General features: G+C 34.9%; 1 protein-coding gene across 3 annotated transcripts; it reads right to left on the bottom strand.

Moving 5' to 3' along the window:
- Positions 1-817: 817 nt before the first annotated feature.
- Positions 818-20,621, bottom strand: LOC136810484 (protein O-mannosyl-transferase 2-like). 3 transcript variants are annotated; one of them, XM_067067051.1, is made up of 21 exons: positions 12,091-12,506; positions 11,888-11,972; positions 11,509-11,613; positions 8,771-8,879; positions 8,298-8,406; positions 8,109-8,174; positions 7,803-7,896; positions 7,305-7,411; positions 6,945-7,137; positions 6,485-6,551; positions 6,149-6,209; positions 5,509-5,587; positions 4,913-5,067; positions 4,152-4,246; positions 3,880-3,956; positions 3,659-3,730; positions 3,499-3,549; positions 3,009-3,114; positions 2,645-2,785; positions 1,906-2,017; positions 818-1,464 (listed from the first exon to the last, which is right to left on the bottom strand). In XM_067067051.1, exons 1-21 carry the CDS (start codon positions 12,435-12,437, stop codon positions 1,359-1,361), a joined length of 2,337 nt encoding a protein of 778 aa, XP_066923152.1. In that variant the 5' UTR covers positions 12,438-12,506; the 3' UTR covers positions 818-1,358. The 3 variants fall into 3 exon arrangements, with proteins under 3 accessions (XP_066923152.1, XP_066923151.1, XP_066923153.1); XM_067067050.1 differs by lacking the exon at positions 12,091-12,506 and adding an exon at positions 20,196-20,621 and having other exon boundaries at positions 1,052-1,464; XM_067067052.1 differs by lacking the exons at positions 8,109-8,174; positions 12,091-12,506 and adding an exon at positions 20,196-20,621 and having other exon boundaries at positions 1,052-1,464.
- Positions 20,622-20,781: the final 160 nt, after the last annotated feature.

The following is a 20,781-nucleotide window of genomic DNA, read 5'->3' as shown; positions in this document are numbered from 1 at the left end:
TTGATAGTTGATTTTCGACGTTTTTGAGCAATCTCAGAAAATGATTTTTTTTTTCATTTTGGCGTAACTTTCGATCTTGTTGTCCAAATTTGAAAAAAATACCCATCAAGGTTTTATTATTCTGAATCTATAGAACTCGAAAGATTTCACATTAACCCTTAGACCACGAGGGACGCGTATGCGTCCAAAACAAGCCAAAATACTGAGCCTCAGACTAAAGGCCATAGCTACTGACCACTTGATTTATAGGAGCATAAACCAGATGCTTTTATAAAGAGTATAAAAACAGCTTTCCAATGATTTACAAGCTTTTATTGCACTTTAAAGTTTTGAGTTTCACAAAAAATTAGAAAAATTTCAACTTTTTCAAAAAAAACAACCAGTACGCACAAAGGGTTAAAGAGATAGTTTCTTTTTTCTGGCACACCCGGTAGTTTGATCTGGATTTTATTGCTGAAAACCACGGGACTAGGACTAGTAGAGCCTATTGTAGTTTACAAATATTAATGAAAATTAAAGTCTGTCTCAATATAATCTGCAGCGGTGACAAAAAAGGATATAACTTTTTTCAAAGTCTTTTTTCTATTTGATAATATTCCACTAAATATCTTTTCAACGAGCACAACATATCTATCTTATTCGAATTACAGTCTTTTTCGTCTCAGCTGCAGATTATATTGAGACAGACTTTAGGTAGTTTTCTCACCTGGTATAGCAAGATCAGATCTGTGACACATCTATTGTCTTTTGACCACTTGTATTTTAATATTAAAGCACTTTGAGATGTTGGACCCACGAAATAACTTCAAAAATAAACTTGTGTAATATTTCAATGTAATATTTCTGATAATGTGTACTGTTACTAGATTCATAAAAATAAAAAATGACATTAAAAAAATTACAAAACAAACAGAAAAACATACATACTTCAGCTAATTCATGCCAATTATTTATCAAAATTCTTAAAAATTATATACTTTTAAAGCGTAGAGTATCATCTCCAAATAAATAATAAAAATATCTACTTGTTATTGAATTAGCCAAGCCCCCCAAATCATAAAATTTTCTAAAACTAGCAGTATAAAATCTTCATTTTGCATGGTAATTGCAGGCTGATTATGGCCTCTGTTGTCATGAACAAGTACTTCCCAAGAAGTTCCCTTTTCTTTCACAAAAAAACAGCTTTTTTTATTGGTGCTTAATTTATGCTCAGTAACCGACACTGCCTAATTAGCCGTTAAATTTATTACAGCTCCAGATTGTTCTCAAATATATTCTAGTTTGGTCTAGAAAGTGAATCTGTTAAGGTTGCTTCAATAAAAACTGTTTGATCGTCATTGCAGCATAAAAATGTCCATTTAAATATCCCAAGTATCGAGCCATCGATAAGCAGCCATGGTTTGGTTGGGTTGGTTTCCCATTGGTCCTGACATTCCATATGATAAACCACGGAACATGCAAAAACTAAAGAAAATCAAGGGAATAAATAAGAAAGGGTGTATGATTCAATAAAACAATACAAGTTTTTTAAGGCGATTTTAGCAAGAATTAAGGATTATTACAAAAATTAAGATTTTCTTAACTACCCCTTCGTTCTAATTTGAATTGCATAAATATATATCACACCAATTCGAAGTATTTATTTTCACACAGAAAAACTGAAAAAATATCAACCGTTGTGATTAAAGTTTAGCGACGATAAAACTTTTTTTTCTGAGTGGATAGTAGACTAGAGTCTACTTTTGGCTGAACTTTGCTTTTCGATATTTTTTATGACGCTGAGTTCAGTGAAGTACCATCCACTCTATAGAAAATGCTTTAGACCCTGGGCTAAGTGGGTAGCAAAGTCCTGGTCCTTTATAGCTCCCTGGCTTGGATAATCAAGATTAGTTTAATAATACTTACCTTGAAATAGCGATGGCTAGAACTGTGGATAAGCAAAAGTAGTAAACATGCTTTCTTCGTTCACCGCTGAACATATATGAAACGGTTCTTGACACGTGCTCTAATAAGATGCCTAAAAAGAAAATAAATTTAAAAGATTTTGAATCATGGTCCCCGGTATGTCAATCGAATTGAGGGGCCAAAAAAATATGTCGAAGTATTTTCGAATTTTCACCCTTATTTCACCCCTCTATACGGTATATATAAGCTTTTTTTAAGTAAAAAAAATTACTTTGCAAAATATTGGGGGGGGGGGCATGTGAATGCAACGTCTGATTCTGTCTGCTTTTGAAACAAAGACGTAGATTTGGATGATAAAAACAACCTCATCCCCGTCTCAAAGCTCTCTCAGTGGAGATGAACATTTCTATAGAAATACCAATGGAGATAGGAAATCTATTGCAATCAGTTCAATAACGCCAGTGGGAATGGTTTCAGAGTACAATTTTTACATCTTGGGTATAAAATCATAGGGCAATTTTCAAGTGGGGTTAAAATTTTAGGGTAATTTGTCCAACGGGGAAGATATTTTTGGCCAATTTTTCTAGTGGGGATGGAGTCCAATGGGTATGTGACACGGGGGTGTAAGAAAATTGTCGTTTGATTTAATCACAATGACCACCAGCTCAATCTATCAGAACGGAAAAAATTCTCTAAAATTCACGAAAACCGTCAACTTTTTAAAAAGATAAGACTCTACCTGAAAACATTGCACTAAACAAATATGCAGGGAAATAGTGATGGAAATACAAAACACGCCCCATGGCATAAAACGGGAGGTAATGAAGCGCCCATCCCATGAAAAGCCACGAACATGATGATACCATTGTTGTGTATTCAGCTGTAAAAAGATTTATATTTAATTTTAGGTTTCTTTCCTTTTCCTTTCCTTCTTTAAAATTTCATATAACTGTCTAGTTTCGCTTCAAGAATTATCAGGGTAAAATTTCCGATTGCCCCAGATAATTTCAATTTTCCCGCAAAAATTTGATTCATGTTAATTGTTAACGAATTGTTCAAGCCTAAAAGTATCAAATTTAAGTTGATTCAAATGGAATAATTACCGTAAATTGTGGCATCAAAATTGTAGCCTCGTTTCCAGCGTAGTGTTTGTATGACGTAAACGATGACGTAAAGAAAATACGTTCCGCAAATTAACCACCACACAATCTGCGGAATGAGACATCGAGAAAATCATTATAACGCTTTGGTCAAGTTCATAATTAAAGGCCGTTTGCAATTAGGCATTTTGAAAATCACATCTTTGTCGAGAGGGGAAGGAGGAAATAATGGGTAACAACCATAGATTTAGCCCGAAGGGCTAGATGGCGTACTTTTGCTAAATCCAACCTAGGTTACGTGACATTACAATAAAATGTCAGCACTTGACCAATCATAAGCTTTGCGGGTTTCGAAAACAATAGCAACAATATTTTTTTCGAAATTCACTTTTTTGGCCTGCGATGGCTTAAAGTACGCCATCTAGCCCTTCGGGCTTTATAAACCTATGGTAACAACCAAAAAAGAATTAGCAGAAAGAGTTGTCTTACTTACCGGGTTGCCAAGCAAATATACTCGCTCATCTCCTCCAGAAAACACTTGCCCCTAAAAATAAAATGCAAAGAAAGCAACTGTGAAATAGAGATTGTTGATCGGTGTTGAGATTGTAGTATAAAAAATAGTAATATTGTAATATTTGAAAATAAAACCTTACGCGATAATTGATGGGCCAATGCCATGCTTGTGACGTAAATTCCCCTTCCTTTGGTTTGAATCCGTTGTTCGTCTAGAATTGAGCAAAGAATTAATTGATTATCCAAACTAATTTACAAATCATTCTTCTTTCCAAAGTAAGAAAACTAAATACAAGTTTAAATCTTCTAAAAACTTGAAAGTAAATGGACACAACACCAGTGCTTTCCATTCCATTCTCACCTTTGCCATGACAACGTGTGATTCATAAACACTTTCGAAGAATGATGGTGACAACAATTCCACGCTGACTTGCGGTACTAGAGGTGGAAGAATGGGGATAGAACTTAATTAAACTTTATATATGATCTCAAAGGTGATTTTTGTGAAACACTTCCTGGCCTCGTTGAAAATAAATGTAGCCCTAGCGGTCACGTGGTTGAAATACCACATGTTCCAAAACACACCTGAATTGTGAAAGTTTTGAAAGCATTTATTAACATTTTTATTCCTACCTTTTTTATGAGTGTTACTTTCGATATTCCATTCGCTTCCAACGATGGTTACAAACTTATTTGGATTACACGCCATCTCTTTTTGTTCCCAACCCCTGAAATATGTAAAAAGGAGGGTTATACTTTAATGGGATAAATTTTCGCGGGGATTAAATTTCGCAGATTTCGCGGATTTGGGTGTCATCCGCGAAAATCCACGAAATTAAGTCCCAATGGAAATTTGGAAGGGCCTCATCCGCGATATATTTCTAAACAAAATTAAAAGTATGTCAAACAAATACTATTTGAATGTTTACTGGCATCAAAGAAGCGCTAATAATGTGTATTTCAACAACCAAAATGCATGATTTGACAGTAAAAGTCACAAAATCGTGAAAATATTGCCACCCAATAGTGCCACCCACGAAATTAAGTCCCCGCGAAATTTTTGAATTTCGCGGATAGGCCCAAACGCGAAATTTAATCCCCGCGAAAGATTATCAAATGTAAAATTAATTCTTTCCAAAACAATTAATCTTCAGATTTCCGATACTGTTTATCACCAAAAAACCTTTATCAATCAGGGACGAAGACACACGCGCCATCTTTGATCGGAGATTTTTGGTAGGCTGGGAAACTGCCTCCAGGGTTTATCACTCAGTAATTTCACTAAATTGGCTTTAATTGCCAAATCCTCTTATATAAAAACAATAAAAATATTTACGAAATCTAGTCAATATTATTAGACAAATCTATTGAAAAGGCCAAGAAAGAGGGCTTACCATTTGGGCAATTGTTTTTCAGTTTCTTGTAAAACACAACCAGTATTCCGATGAACCAATTGAAAGATGGTTTTGACCGTACTAATTCGATTGTCTGGGCCAGGATTTTTAGTAATTCGAATCACCCAAATATCATTGGCATCACCGTTACCATCCTAAGAGGTAGGAATATCGATATACAAAATAGAGTCATTTAATTTACCTCAAGTGGATATTCTCGCGAGACAATTTTTTTAAAAGATAATTTAATATTCGCGTGACTTATTTTGGCGTATCGGGCCCTTTCTCAATTAATTTCTTTCATTTTTCTAGGGGTTTTAACAAAAAAACTATGTTTATGGCAAAGCCTGCCTTTTTTCGGAAGCATTAAATTTCACGAATTTTCGAAAAAACTGGTGAAATATAATTCTCGCGTAAATTAATCCACTTGAGGGTATAACTTTTTTTCGGAAGTTAATCAAGCAGCATAATTTGAAAAAATAGAAGTATCATAAAAAGATTTTTGAAATAAACAAATAGCAGCGCGAGTTGTTATAATAAAGATAAAACTTTATGTAGGTGAAAACTCAAAACTGAACAGTCGTTTTTTAACTTACTTGTCCATATCCGGAGACTTGATGAAGGTTTGTTGAAATGGGAGCTTTCTCTGGATGGGAATGTAAATTGCGACGTGTTCTAAGGAAATACGAGTACGTGTAAATCAGTTAATCATCAACATGGTACTGATTCTCAAACAGAAACCGTTGTAACAAGAATCGTAATTGGCCCAGCGCGTAGCGCAATGGGCCTTTAAAACACAACTGGTCGAAAAAAATTGACTTTGTCGGGGCCTGTGCACGCAATTATCAATCGACGATTCCAGGCTAAAATCGAACTACCTGACTTTCTATTGTGCGTATGCGTAAGAAAAAAACACATATCATTAATACCTCCAACTTATATGGTCAAATCTTTCTTTCTTAATTAATAGAAAAAAGTTTAAAGTAATTAAATCTTTATTGTTCGCCCGACTCGAGTCTATACATTGAAAAAATTCACTCCTGTTGTATGGCGAATCTGCAACGGAAAAATATGTTGACAGTGCCAACACTGCTGGGCATTTACGCCGCTTAGGCTTTCTTGTCTTTTTAAATGAAGAAACTTTACAATTGTCAATAAATTGAAAGAGTTCACAGAAAACTGAACGTTCGTGCTATGTCTGAGGTGTAAGAATACGATGATTAAAATACGACTTACTGTACATGCATTAATCTCACTTCATCACCATCACGAACGTATTCCAATCGATCATCTTCAGCTAAAAAAAAATAGGTGATAAATTACCAGTCGGTGAGGTATTTTCCTTATTCTGATGTTTCTGAATTATCGCCTGGTCTTCCGTAATCGGTAAATTACTGCGTAATTTGTAAATTTAATGCTGCGCTCAACTAAGAATCGAAATAAAAAATACGGTCTACAGCTTGCAAATACAGGCTAGTTATTGCGTAAAACAAGGATGCATGAAAAATACTCATATTATTATAATAGAGTACAAACATAAAATATTTTCGTATTGATGTATAGAAAACTTACTGATGAGATGATGTGCTTTATTAATTTGCCAATCATTATTTGAATCTTTGTGCGAGTAACCAGTAATCTAAAATTTTGAATCAAAATGTCAGTTTAAAACTAAATTAAATTTTTAGATTACATCTATTTGAACTCAAGTTCAAAAGAAGAACATGGAAAAGATAAAGGACAAGAAAATGGGTGTACAACTATACAACAAGTAGGTCATATATATTTCCCTTTGTCGTTCCCTTGAGAACGGACCGAGTCCGAAACATGCCGGAAAAAATCGAAGTATAATAGCGTTCTTTTTCACGGTTCAACATGCCCCTTTGTAATTGATATACATGATTCAAGGTGTTTCTTGAATTCAAACAAACTTGATCAAAATTCAACCAGATTCAACCTCTAATGTAAGTTTTTCTCCACGGTCCATTCACTTAATAGCATTCTGAACTTGTAGTCTATCAACAATTCATACCTGTTGTTGTTCTGGAGGGTGTTCTTTAGGATAAAGATGTTGATGTGAATGAAGTAGTGTTCCAGCTGTTTTGTGATTCTTCAACGTCACCACAGCACCATAACCCAATTCACCAGGTAGAACAGCTTTGTAAAGTTTATTCCCTTCTAGTGTGGATTGGAAAGAGGAACTGAAAAATCCATCTCCTGGACCACTATGAAAGAAAAAGAGTGCCATTTTTTTTCTCTTCAAATTTTCATCAGGGATAATCAATTAAAAAATTGATCTTTTAATTTCTTAATTGATGACATAAAGAAAACCATAGAGCTAGACGAGGTCCAGATTCTCAAAAAAAATCGAGAACCAAAAAATTTAATCTACCTTTTAGGAAGTGCTTGGAAGTGAACAGCAAAGAAGAAAAGATAGATGAATATAGGAAGAAGTATCAAGCCAATAGCACGTGCTATGAAGTGTTTGCCAACATCAACCTGAAAAAAAAATTTAATAAGGAATCCATTATTTAAATTTTAGAGGTGTTATACTACAGCGAAGTGGCTAAATGAGGTTAAAATATTAGAAATGTACAACGTTTAAAAAAAACAGTGATTAAAAACAATATGCGACACTTATATATTACCTTATTACACGAATATTACTAGTCATTTTATGAACACAAATTATAAAATTTTGTGTTAATAAAAACGTCCCTTAATAAAAATCAGCCCTTGTTCCCTTGAAAAATTAGTGTTAATATTTCAGATCGTTCAAATTTCAAAGCCGTTGAATACCTGCCTAGTAATATTCGTGCAATAAATTACAATATTAATTATATTTACTGAAAACTCTTTCAAAAGTCCAAAATACTAAATAATTTCTTACCAGAGAATTTGATAGATCACCAAGAATGTCCCATAAATCTTGCACGGTTGTCATTCCAGCGAACAGAATCACAAACAAACCCACCCATTTGACGCTGAAAAAAAGTGAATTTGAAAAAGGTAAGGATTTCATCTTAAAAACAAATGTTATGCTTTCGAAAATGATTTAGAAGTGAGCTGGAATTGGGATCCAAAGAAAATCTTTTATTTACGTAAATGTACTGAGAACTTAACTGACAAAGGTAAGATGTGTTACTAAGGTCTGAAAAAATGGGATCAAAGTATGATTATAAAACAACTTATTCACCTGAAGGTACAAGCCAAGAAATATCCGGTAACAAACATCCAACCCCACCAATCAAAGGAGAAGGGGCTAAAATAAATGTACATGAGAGATTATTATTATCTATTTTATAATTATACAACACTATACCTAATCATTGAGAAATAAACAGCAAGTTCCAGGTTTCACAAAGAGAACAAAATAAATACTCACCAATCACGCCAACTGTAGAATTTCAATAAACTGTACACAGACATCATGATGAAAAACATCAAGATTGGATCCAATAGAATGTACTGTGATATCGTTATACACCCGTGATCTATGAAATAAATTAAAGATACAAAAAGAAGAGTAAGAATCAATGAAGTATAAGGGCTAGAAGCAAAACTTTAATCCAGGATTTGTATAAAAACCACACGGGCCGCCCAAGGCCGAACAACTTTGGTAGGATTTAGTGGCTTCAAATCCCACCAAGGAGATTCGATTCTAGTCCTTCGGGCTTATACTTCATTTGTAAGAATACCAAAACATTACATTGAAAATGAGAACATCAATTAATAAAACAATGTAACAATATATCTTTCAGGCCATTTTATTTCATGATAACCAAGATTATAACTTATTGAAAGATTATACACTACCGTATTAATGTTTTAAATAAAGCTTTGAAAATAAAATTTTACCAAAAAGAATCAATGAAGCAGCAAGTATACATGCAGGAAGATTGTGAGTCAATTCCCATACAATCAAATAAGCCAGTGGTACACAAAAACATCCCAATAAGGCACAAAACTAAAAAATAACAAGAATCGCAAAATTGCGACTAAATATTTCCTTAAAAATGAAGGTCATTATTGACATATATAAAAAAGCACACATAATAAAGTATACATATATATTTGTCCAGAAAGAACTGGCATGTTCTTTGCTTTGATTTGGTGTTTAAAAATATGTACTTAAGTAATAAGTCTGGTTAAATGTTACTTTATTCACAAGATTTAAGGATTACTGAAAAAATACTACTGCAGATGAACTAAACTCAAAAACTAAAACTTTACAATAAATTTACATTACGACAAAGTAAAAATCTATCTTTAATAGCAACAAAGAAAAAAATGTGGCTCAAAGTTTTAAAGCATTTAAATAGATTGTAAACAGTAGACCTTTTTTTAAAGAGGCAGCCATATTGAATAATTATGTACTCCAGCATAACAATGATACAGCCATGCATAATTACTGTATCATGCATATCTTAAAAATTCAGTAGGTATAGAGAATTCAAGATTTGAAAACAGACACTGCATTGGTTTACAAGGCTAGACTAGAGAAAGATGTCAACCATCCACACGGTTCATGAAAAAAATAAAGTATTTATCAAAAAAAGGTTCTCTTTTTTTGGTAATCAATACACCGTTTAACAGGTGTCGAAAACAGACACTGCATTGGTTTACAAGGCTAGACTAGAGAAAGATGTCAACCATCCACACGGTTCATGAAAAAAATAAAGTATTTATCAAAAAAAGGTTCTCTTTTTTTTTGGGAATCAATACACCGTTTAACAGGTGTCGGTTGCGCACGGGTATGAACAATTTTCTATTGTTTTGATTTTGGCAACCACAAGAAACTTCACTCTCCCCCGTAAAAAATGGTAGGTAAACATCCAGTTCTCATAAGAAAGCCCAGCAGAGAAATGGTAGGTAAAGAACTCCTTTTAATCATAACTTCTTTTCCTCTTGATGAATTTTTGTGAAATTTTCAGGAGAGATACATAAATTGTCATTAATATCATGTTCAAACATCTAAAACATTCTCTTTAAAGGAAGGAAAAAAAATGGCAATGTTTACATTTCTCTAACCTTCCAGCCACAGTACTAAAGTGAGCATTTTTACCTACCGCCTCTACGGTGGAGATGGCGAGACTGTTAAACGGTGTTTTCCAACAAACAACAATCAATATACCGTAACAGGATCCCACGGTGTAAACATTATCAACCAACAAAACCCACACCACCAAAATTGTAAAAATAAGTCAATATAATTTCTATCAACAATTTCTCGTAAAATGTTTTTTTTTCCAACATTCTGACTGTCTGATACCAATCATGGCTGGAGTCATCATGTGTAAGAGTGACTGTGTATAACAACAAAAGTTTATTGAAAATCATCCCACGGTCATGGTGAAGCTAAAGATTTATCAACCAAACAAAACTGACGCCAAGTCAAATCTGTCGCTTAAAAATTTCCATGAAAATTACAATCGAAACTTATCTCATAAAATGCCTTTTTCAACATTCTGGAGGTGTTCAAAGTTAGAGGTATCATATGTAGAGCCAATCAATACATGAAAAGTCATTTGCTATCCTATTTGCCATGAGATATACAAGTCAAGAAATCAAACAATAACCAACAAATCATGTCTCTTCACTTTCATGTCACATCGTGTTTATATAGGGTAACCAGAAAGTCAACCCACAAGAACAGCCATCTTCCTTTATTATGGAGTGTTCCAAAACTATTGGTAGGTTGTTTGGAAGTAAAGAAACCCACACAGTTTGATTTATTTTAAAGATTTAACTTGGTGAAAACAAACTGCATCTTTCTAGCAAAAACTCATGTTTCAACCTGCTACATAACAATTGCCAGTCGGGTCTGCTACTAACATGTAATAGTTTTATTATAACTGGGCTTGAGAATCCGTAAGGAACTTGTAACATATATTATATATATAGTCGACTCGAATCATGATACATTACTTATACTTCACTGGGTGCATTTTTCGCTGTGAAATTAAAAACGGGCGTCAGTCAGGGCGTACGGAAGGCGTTTTGACACGGGAAATTATGGAGAAAGCCCGTTTTAATAAATATTTCCCTTTTGGAAAACGGGAAATATTTAATAAAAAGGTGAGTATGATTAAATAGAGTATTGCAATAAAGAATTTGATGTGGTTATTAAGATATGCAGATCAGATCAAAATTCAACAAATAGTGGACAAAGGTTATTCAAGCCGAATGTTAAGAAGAAAGAAGATACTTTAAGCGTACAATACAAAGTTTCGCAAGCAGAAACTTTTGCGAGGTTGAAAAATTTACAACATTTACTTTCGCAAATTTAATGGAAAAATTTTCGCAAGCATAAACTTTCGCGAATCAAGAAGTAAACATGAAAATTTTCACATGAAAAAAAATAGCTTAGATGGGCAAATACTTCTTGGATTGGCTTGAAACTTTTGTCTTTTGTCTTATTAGCCTTTTAACAGGCTAAAAAGTGCCATAAATTTACATTTCATTTAAAGTTTGAAGTTTTACAGATTCTTTATTTTGTCAAGAATTTTTAAAGACATTTACTTTTGCGAAAAGGGCCATAATTGCGAAAGTTTCTGCTTGCGAAAGTTTGTACGCCTAAAGTAGTTTTAACATACTGCTCTCATTCCAACATATCTATGTTCTCCGTATTCCATGCCTGGCTTTTCGAATGAAAATTCACCATTATAGCCTGTCATCCAGCCTGCCAAAGCAAGCAGCATCTACAAAAACAATATATTTGATAAATGAATTTTTTTTTCAAGCTGAATAAAAAGTAAAGAAGGGTCTATAATACGATATTCTTCTTTCCTTAGATTTCCTTTAAACTTTAAATATTCAACTTTTCATTATGCTCCTGGAAGATTTGAAAAATTGTAGTGTTTCTTTAATCAATATTATCCCTCATAGATCAGCATTCTGTCAAAATTTTCGACCCCAATTTAATTTTCAAAATAATTAAAATTTACTTAAAAATTGACTTAAATGCTATCAAACCTTGCCAAGCGGTGGATGCACATCCAAGAAGAATGTTCCATTGAGATAGTGATTTGCAAATTTTCCAAAATGAGTTTCATCCCAGCTACAAAAAAAAGAAACAGTCAAAATACAAAAACTACTATGGTCAATGGTACGAAAGTAAGTAGGTAAACTTAAGAATGAAAAGCACAAGAATGATTCTATCAACAAAAACAATATACCAAATCTTTGTTGGATAATCTAGACTATAAAGCCTAGTAATCATTGACAGAATCCATACACAAAGCAATGACAATTTTTGGTTCCATTCATTATAACTATCATTTTCATTGTGTTGCGGTACTTCATTTTGCTCTTTATTTGAAAGCTCATCTTTGTCTGATTGAGCTTTTAATTGTTCTTTTGTTTCTACTGTTTCATCTATCTCTTCTTTCACATCTTTGGTTGCATTAATTTTTTTGTTTGGTTTTTCAAAAGTTTGTTGGTCTGTACTGGCGTCTTTTTGATTATTATTTACTCTGAGTTTATCCTTTTTAGGTGACTTATTTTCAGATTTACTTTTTGCCATGGTATATCATTATTTGTTGACTTTACCTTTATATTTTGTTTCTGTTTGCATATAATAAAGAAATTTGGATGATAATACGTTTTGTCCTTATTATCAGTCCTAGATACTTCACCCTTTGCTGACCAGGTTGAATTAGCCAGTATGAATTAGCCAGTATTTCTTCACCAAAAACAAAATTGCTTGTGGTTCCAGGAGGTTTAAAACTGAGAGAAAATATCTAGACAGAAGGGTATTCAATGTTGGAATTCTATGAAAGATTTCCCTAGAGTCTGCCTTAACTTATCAAGAGGAAAAATTGCCTCTATGTTGCTACCAGGTTTTGTTAATCTGGACAGAAATAGTAATTAGCCATTGGTTTCATGGGTCTTTTTATGGAATCCCCTTTTATGAATAGTGCAAATTATGTATTTTCATCTCTACAGGATGAATTGGGCTATTACATTTTTAAACCATAGAGGGGTATCGACGAACTTTTCCAGGGGGGTGAGCTTTGATTTTCCAAGGGGTTTTTGTTTATTTTTCAGATTTTCCAAGGGCGTTATTTTAAAGGTTTCCAGGGAGTTCTCTCCTCATAAACTGACATCAATAGTCATTTTCCATGTCACTTCCTAGGGATGTTGACCTCTCATTACTTGTGGATTTTAAAACCTACATAACCAAATACGAAAGTTGTTGGAAAGGAAAGAGTAAACGCAAGACAGTGAAACGCAAGTGTGTGAAACAAAGAAGAACAAATTAGTGGCAAAACGATGGAGCGTTTGACATCACTCGCGGGGCAAGTTACACACTCGTTATTTGTTAATCCTGGTTAATCCCATCGGGTGATAGGCAGTGAGGCGGCGGGCGTTCTCTAATTCTCCAATCCGCGTCCGGTCATTTTGAAGAAAACAAAAAAGCTAAAAAGAGTGGGCTGTCAGTGAAAGTTATTGTGACATGTTATGAAAGAAAGTATGATTGATAAACTTGGCGGAGTTATCAAAACAGATTTAACAGTAAGTGTAAATACAGGCCAGATATCAATAAGTCCCATGTTTCGACCAACCGTCCCAAGTTAGAGCAGAAGACGATAATGTTTTTATTCTATCCGAACTAATGTTAAAAAAGACCAAGGAAGCCCTGACTGTTTTGGATCATGGATTGTAACAAATATATGAAGGGTGAGATTTTACAGCCGCCCATCGTGCAAGGCACTGAGAGGCCACAGGTGCCAAAAATACGGGCCATGTGAAATGTAGCAAATTCATTGGTGGAAATTTGATAAATAGCTGCGAAGGAGCGCCGGGAAGCAATCAGAACAGATCACTTTTGTTTTTGTTGCAGATTTCAATATAAACTTCTCTCAGGGATTATTTGTCAATGTGTTGTGTCAACCTGTCAGCATTGTATTGTTGTGAAGGGAAAAATAAAAGAGGTAAGACTAGCCTAGTTTCTAATCCTGACGAGTTTAAGCTTAGACTGATAGCAGATGTAGATGACTGATGTTTTTTTCTGAAAGCTTGATTTCCTAGTGTGACTAACCATAGTGCGGAAATAGGTCTGATCCCCCCCTTCTTGGCATTCCCCTAACCTTTAAAAATGCCTATCCCCCAAGGGTTTTGGGCTAAATTTTCGAAAATATATACAGTAGTGTATAGTGTGATCTAATAATCCAATTCTCGCTGCTACCCCTTCTAAAAATCAATCTCCTTGTTTTCTCTCCCTATTTGTTTATGGTAAAAAGGGAAGGGAAACAGTAAAGAAAAATTAAGTCTGGCAATATGCAAAACCCCCCCTTCTTAAATGACCCCCCCTCACCCCGCATTGCTATCCCCTCCTTTTTTAATGAAAATTTCTGATCCCCTCCTTCTTCACTTTTTTGAAAGGTGTCATCCTCCCTTTAAAAAAGGGGGGGGGTCCGGACTATGCTAACAGACTATCTTTGCTTTTTTATTTGAATGATGCCGCTTCTCTACTTTTTCTCCCATCAGAATTTTTAAAGGCAAAAAGTAGTTGAGCCCCAACTTCTGGACTGCCAATGAGCTGGAGAGATGAAATAACGTAAAGTCGGGTAACTTGCATCAGTGGAGGCTAACATGCATAGCCCTTAATAAATGAATGATCTGGCTGGTCATTAAAATTTCAACCTTATTGGCTTATTGGACATTTTCGTCCCTCAGACATCTTAATTATTGGGAAAAACTCAAATCAGTAAAACTGTATGGCCTTGAAAGACGGAGAGAGCGGTATCAAATAATTTATAACTGGAACGTCATTGAAGGCAACGTCCCGAATTTTGATTATGACAAAAGCAAAGGAGGCATTTCCTACCATATAAATCAGAGATTGGGGAGAATTTGTAATCTAAAAGCTGTCAATATTAAACCGGTTAGTGTAAAACGCAGGTCACAGGTCACGGGTCACAGGTCAGTGTTGACAGGTCAGCTTTGATTACTGTAAAACACAAAGAAAATGTTTGAAAAACAGTTGTTAATGTCAATGATATAATTCCAAAGGTATTTTATTGATCTAGAACTATTTTAAAGCTAAAAATCTACCCACGTGTTTACCACGTGATTTCGCGTTTTTATGCCGTGTATAACACGGACCTGTAATACTTGTATTATATATTACATCTATATCACACATGCAAAAAAGTTATCTTTTCAATGTTATACGCATGTTACGAATGTTATATACAAAGAATAAAGAAATATTCGAATATCGATCTCACCTTTGCCTTAAACAGCCCCTAACAGGAAAATAGCTATTTCACAATCACTAATGTCATATCTCATTTTATCTCCTGCATCACCTTGGGTATGATAACAAGAATTGATGAAAATAGCGTCAATGGGATTATATTTTATAAATGTTTTAATATTTTTATCCCCTGCTTCGTATTTTTGATAAAATGACGTCACTATTTTCATCTCTCTAAAACGGCTCTCTTGGAGTATTTATTGTTTTCAAAACCTGTCAATCTATATCCACTTGCAGCGTCGGCATCCTATTACGCATGATAAATATTTTATTGTTATTTGGTGTACAAAACCTCATACTTTGAGATAACATCATTATTTACATAATTTAAGTGTCATTTGTTGTCAATTTTTGGGGTTGATGATTTGTCGTTTAAGTCTTCTAAATACCATATTTTGATATTACATTTCCATTACATATAATATTTTCAGGAACTTTTGTTATGAGTTGTATGTTACGAGTGCGTTACAGTTTTCCGGTCTGTAATTTGTATGACCTGTGACCTGTGACCTGTGACCCGTGACCCGTGACCTGTGACCTGTGACCTGTGTTTTACACTAACCGATATTAAACAGTTAGTCACACTAGGAAATTAAGCTTTCAGAAAAAACAACATCACTCATCTACAGGATGTATTTCGACAACAAGGATGAGAGTTACCTGGATCAAGTTCAAGATCCCAAGACAATCAGTTAAAACTTGAAAACTTAAAATGAGACAAAATTAACGATTGCGAACGTGCAGCAGCCAAATATCAACCAACCAAATTTTGTCATTCAATTCCCGAGACAGCGCTTCGATTTTTAAGGCCTTTTTTATACACTAAAGTAAAAATAATTCTGCAAGTATGTAAATGGGTCATTGTTTGAGGTCCTGCAAAATTTCCGGGAAATAGCCTATCTGGCAGTGCGCGGATCTAGGTAGGTTCAGTCTCCCCTGTAGATCTTTTTCTTGAGAAGTTGATCTTCAAATTAGTTCTCAAGGTTGGCTTGGCTCAAATTTTTTCATCTATGGCTCAAATTTTAGGCAATTTCTCATAGATTTTGAGAATGTTAAATTTATTAAAAAGCGCTGGGTTATTTTTTCATGAATCCCTTTAGATAGGGAGGTCGGGCCTTACGCGTGCGGCAGTAACAAAACATAGATTTTCGAAAAAAAATATTCAAGCTTACATACCTCAAGGAAGGAAACCTCTTTAGACATAAGTATTTTTTCCAAAGTGTAGAGAATTTATTCAGCTTTCTTTTGCAGAAAAAATCAGCACATCATGTCTTCATTTTCCTTCAAAATTTGAAAATGAGTACTCGCGGGTGAGTTTTTTCAAACTTCTTGTTCGCGGCACGGCAAAATTTTTTATCCGGGGGTTCTAAAATCCAAAGCGCTAGCCCATAGTTCGGAAGGGGGTCACTACACCCCTACCCTAGAGCTACCCCCCCCCCTACCCTAGGTTCTTCCCCCTTTTAAAATTTGATGCTACCCCCTCAGTGATCCACACTGCATTGCGAAAAAAATTGAATCATTTTGAATCGAATGTTTCAAACATACTAAACAATTAATAAAGAAGACGTTGCATTGTAAATTAAAAATAAAACTTCTAATTTGGGAAAACACAAAAAAAACATACCACTGACATCTTACCCCCCCCTTTCTAGATGAACCCCCCCTTTCTGAAAACTTCCCCCTTTCTAGAAAAAATTCTCTTACCCCCCCCTTTCTGAGATTTTCTGAACATCGCTACCCCCCCCTTTATAAAGGGGGGGTGCGAACTATGTAAGCCACCCGAAACAGCTATCGACCTGGAATTTTTTGCATCGTTCCCCGCGATAGTTTAGCTTTTGAGACGTACCACGTTCGTTGGTTGGAGCAACGTATATTTTTCAGGAAGTCAAATATGTACTTAAAATGCGTTTTTTCATTGAAAAAATCAAATTTTTTTATCGAACGTGAATTTTTTAGAAAGAACAATGTTTTTTCTTTCCAAATGTGAAAAAAGTAAGAATCAAGCTGTTTCCGGTGGCAAGCGCTAAGGGAAAGATTATGGTGTAATTACCCCCGTTTCAGCTACATATCTACGGAAAATAAAACTCGCACCAAACCTCCCGCGCGGAATTTTTCATATAAAACACTTTCGCTTTTGGTGCCGTAATGAATGTACAAAATCGCTGGCGATGCATGCACGAAAATGCTTGAAAAATTGAACTTCAAAATGGAATATCTTTGGTAACTTTAAAGAATTGGAAGGTAAATGACGCCTCATTTTTCTTCTGATGGTTATGGCTTTCCATTGAACTTGGTTTGGTATTCTGCAAGTAAGTTTGAAATTTCCTCTGACCACCCTACTTTAGAAGTTTTGCGGCGCATTTTTTTGCTTTGATTGAGAGTCAAGTAAACGATGTAGCGCTTTCGCAGCATTAATCTTTGATATGCATTTTGGCGGGACGCTAGTGTGACTAACTGTTAAACACAAAAATATCTGGAGGGGAAGTCTTTCCCAAGAAGGCCTTCGATTATTCAATTACCCTTCCCAGACCAATAGGAGATTTGACAAACTGCTCCAAAGAAGTATTCAAAAAACACTTAGACACCTTCTTCCTCACAACTGTTCCGGACGAACCTCTGCTTGCCCACTATTTCAACCTTAGGCAAGCATACTCCAACAGCCTCAAGGAAATGTCGAAGCATTGGACTCAACGAGTTGGATGACCTGTATGTTCAAGCAGAAGCCAAAAAGAGGTACGAGTCGAGGTAGGTTTAGGTAGGGAACATAACAGCCGTGCGCAGCTCCGCTCGCAGCTCTGCTTTACCATTTTTGTTTTGATTTAACTTTGTATTTTAATGACCAGCCAGGTCATTCATTTAAGGGCTATGTATGTTAGCCTCCACTGATGCAAGTTACCCGACTTCACGGTAGTTGGAGTAAATAACAAAAAAGCACATTCAAGCAAGTTTTGGACGTGGATATTGCAGCATTGCCTTGCTCTAATCTTAAGCCTTACGTCTTAGCAGGTCTTAGAATGAAATTTTGAGATTCTAAAAGGTATAAAATAAATCTTTTGTAAATAAAGAAGCAATGAGAGCCTGATGTAACTAAACTAAGTAGAACTAAACATCAAACTTTTTGAATAAAACCGAAAAATCTTGCCGGCAAGCTTAACGCCATCTTGACTAAACAACTTTGCCAAGCCTGACACGCTATTGAATATATCAAGCTTTTATTTTACTCTGCATTTTTTTGCTTTGATTGAGAGTCAAGTAAACGATGTAGCGCTTTCGCAGCATTAATCTTTGATATGCATTTTGGCGGGACGCTAGTGTGACTAACTGTTAAACACAAAAATATCTGGAGGGGAAGTCTTTCCCAAGAAGGCCTTCGATTATTCAATTACCCTTCCCAGACCAATAGGAGATTTGACAAACTGCTCCAAAGAAGTATTCAAAAAACACTTAGACACCTTCTTCCTCACAACTGTTCCGGACGAACCTCTGCTTGCCACTATTTCAACCTTAGGCAAGCATACTCCAACAGCCTCAAGGAAATGTCGAAGCATTGGACTCAACGAGTTGGATGACCTGTATGTTCAAGCAGAAGCCAAAAAGAGGTACGAGTCGAGGTAGGTTTAGGTAGGGAACATAACAGCCGTGCGCAGCTCCGCTCGCAGCTCTGCTTTACCATTTTTGTTTTGATTTAACTTTGTATTTTAATGACCAGCCAGGTCATTCATTTAAGGGCTATGTATGTTAGCCTCCACTGATGCAAGTTACCCGACTTCACGGTAGTTGGAGTAAATAACAAAAAAGCACATTCAAGCAAGTTTTGGACGTGGATATTGCAGCATTGCCTTGCTCTAATCTTAAGCCTTACGTCTTAGCAGGTCTTAGAATGAAATTTTGAGATTCTAAAAGGTATAAAATAAATCTTTTGTAAATAAAGAAGCAATGAGAGCCTGATGTAACTAAACTAAGTAGAACTAAACATCAAACTTTTTGAATAAAACCGAAAAATCTTGCCGGCAAGCTTAACGCCATCTTGACTAAACAACTTTGCCAAGCCTGACACGCTATTGAATATATCAAGCTTTTATTTTACTCAATGATGGTGCAAAACAACCCAGAAACTAAGCACACTTTATTCTTTCCCAAGCACCCACGCTTTATCCACGCGCGTAATAATAGCGCTTGGTAACGAAAATTTGATGATTAACAGATTAAGACCATGACTCAAGTGCGTAGACACACAGTGTTGTTTGTAGGCATTTCAATTAGCAAGCAATCTTATTACCCATTATAAATTCATCGTTATCAGTGATTTGAATCATATGTGCTTCATCTTATCTGGTTTCATCGAGACCTCGATCGAGACATTCAAAGATTCAAATACTCTCGTAAGCCGAGCCGCTGTTGAAAAATATTTTTTGCACGATAAGGATACCATAAAGTTTAAAACTGATTAATGTGACAAAATCCTTCCTTTGTTACAGCACCACGTTAAACGTTAAAGGGATTCTCTAAATTTTGAAAATATTTTTTTTGGATCTTGGTAGAAAAACTAGTAAAAATTCGTTTATTAGCAACTAATGATAGTCGAGACGCCATAAGAGTAAATATATGATGAACAAACTGAACGAGAAATATACTACACGTTTTTTCTTTTATTAGAACCCAGTTTATAAGAACATTGAGGCTGAAATTCGTCGAAAAATTAAGAACATCGTAAGAACATGCCCAGCCTCAGTCTGGAAAAAAAATGAGAAGAAACTACAATATTTTCCTCTTTTCAAGCAGTTTTAAACAAACTTAGGAATGGATTTTCTAAACCGAGAGTCAAATATTGTCCAAATTTTACCAATTTTAAGTTCTCTTTATTCTGCACGATATTGTCGATTTAGAGTAGTCTGAAAATTTAAGAACGCATCTAAGAACATTTCAGGCTGAAAATTGCTAAAAAAATAAGCACATCCAGGTGTTCTAATAAAAAAAAAACGTGTAACAAAATAGGAACATACTTTAAAAGGTACTTACCAAACATGTTTAGGCAATGTAATGGTGTAGAATCTGGTAAACAGAGCAACACTGAAGATCATATAAAACCAAAACAAATTGAAACCTTTCAACGGTTTATATTGATGTTTCGAACGATTGATTAACACTTTCCAAATGTGAAGAGGGACTTCAGCAAAATCTTGCTTTGAAAGTGTGGTTAAACTCTCGCGTAAGTTTCGTAGGTACAAAGAAATATCAAGATGTATTGAGATCAGAGGTCCGTTATCATTTTCCTTGACTTTCGATGCTGATCCATTTGTTAATGCTTTAGGGAAATCTGTTTTCTTTTCAGTTGCTTCTTCATTTTTCGTATTGTCATCTTTTGACTCAGAATTCGAAGTATGATTAGCTCTTTTTCGAACAGTCATTCTTTTAGTCAACTCCACAACCAAGCGAATCTAGACTAAAAGTTTTCTTTAAAAAGTTAAATTTCAAAAAATTAAAAACAATTGTTCTTTAGTAACGTTGTCGAAATTTTTGTGGATACAATGTTCATATTTCCATGGTGATACTTAACGACGTGAACACGTGTTTCGTAATTTCACACTATTTTTTGTCTCTTTCA

This window comes from Clytia hemisphaerica, unplaced genomic scaffold (assembly GCF_902728285.1).
Source record: "Clytia hemisphaerica strain Z4C2 unplaced genomic scaffold, Clytia hemisphaerica genome assembly, whole genome shotgun sequence".
Lineage (NCBI taxonomy): Eukaryota > Metazoa > Cnidaria > Hydrozoa > Leptothecata > Clytiidae > Clytia > Clytia hemisphaerica.
Note: the sequence above shows the minus strand (reverse complement) of the source record. Positions and strands in the feature narration are given on the sequence as shown.

What these genes read in the sequence shown, in the direction of transcription:
- LOC136810484 (XM_067067050.1), bottom strand. Translation starts at nt 20,584, where the DNA reads ATGACTGTTCGAAAAAGAGCTAATCATACTTCGAATTCTGAGTCAAAA. An exon ending in ACCCTCCAGAACAACAACAG is followed by an intron (nt 6,552 to 6,944) that starts GTATGAATTGTT and finishes TCAAAATTTTAG; the next exon opens with ATTACTGGTTACTCGCACAA. An exon ending in TTTTGATGCCACAATTTACG is followed by an intron (nt 2,786 to 3,008) that starts GTAATTATTCCA and finishes ATCTTTTTACAG; the next exon opens with CTGAATACACAACAATGGTA.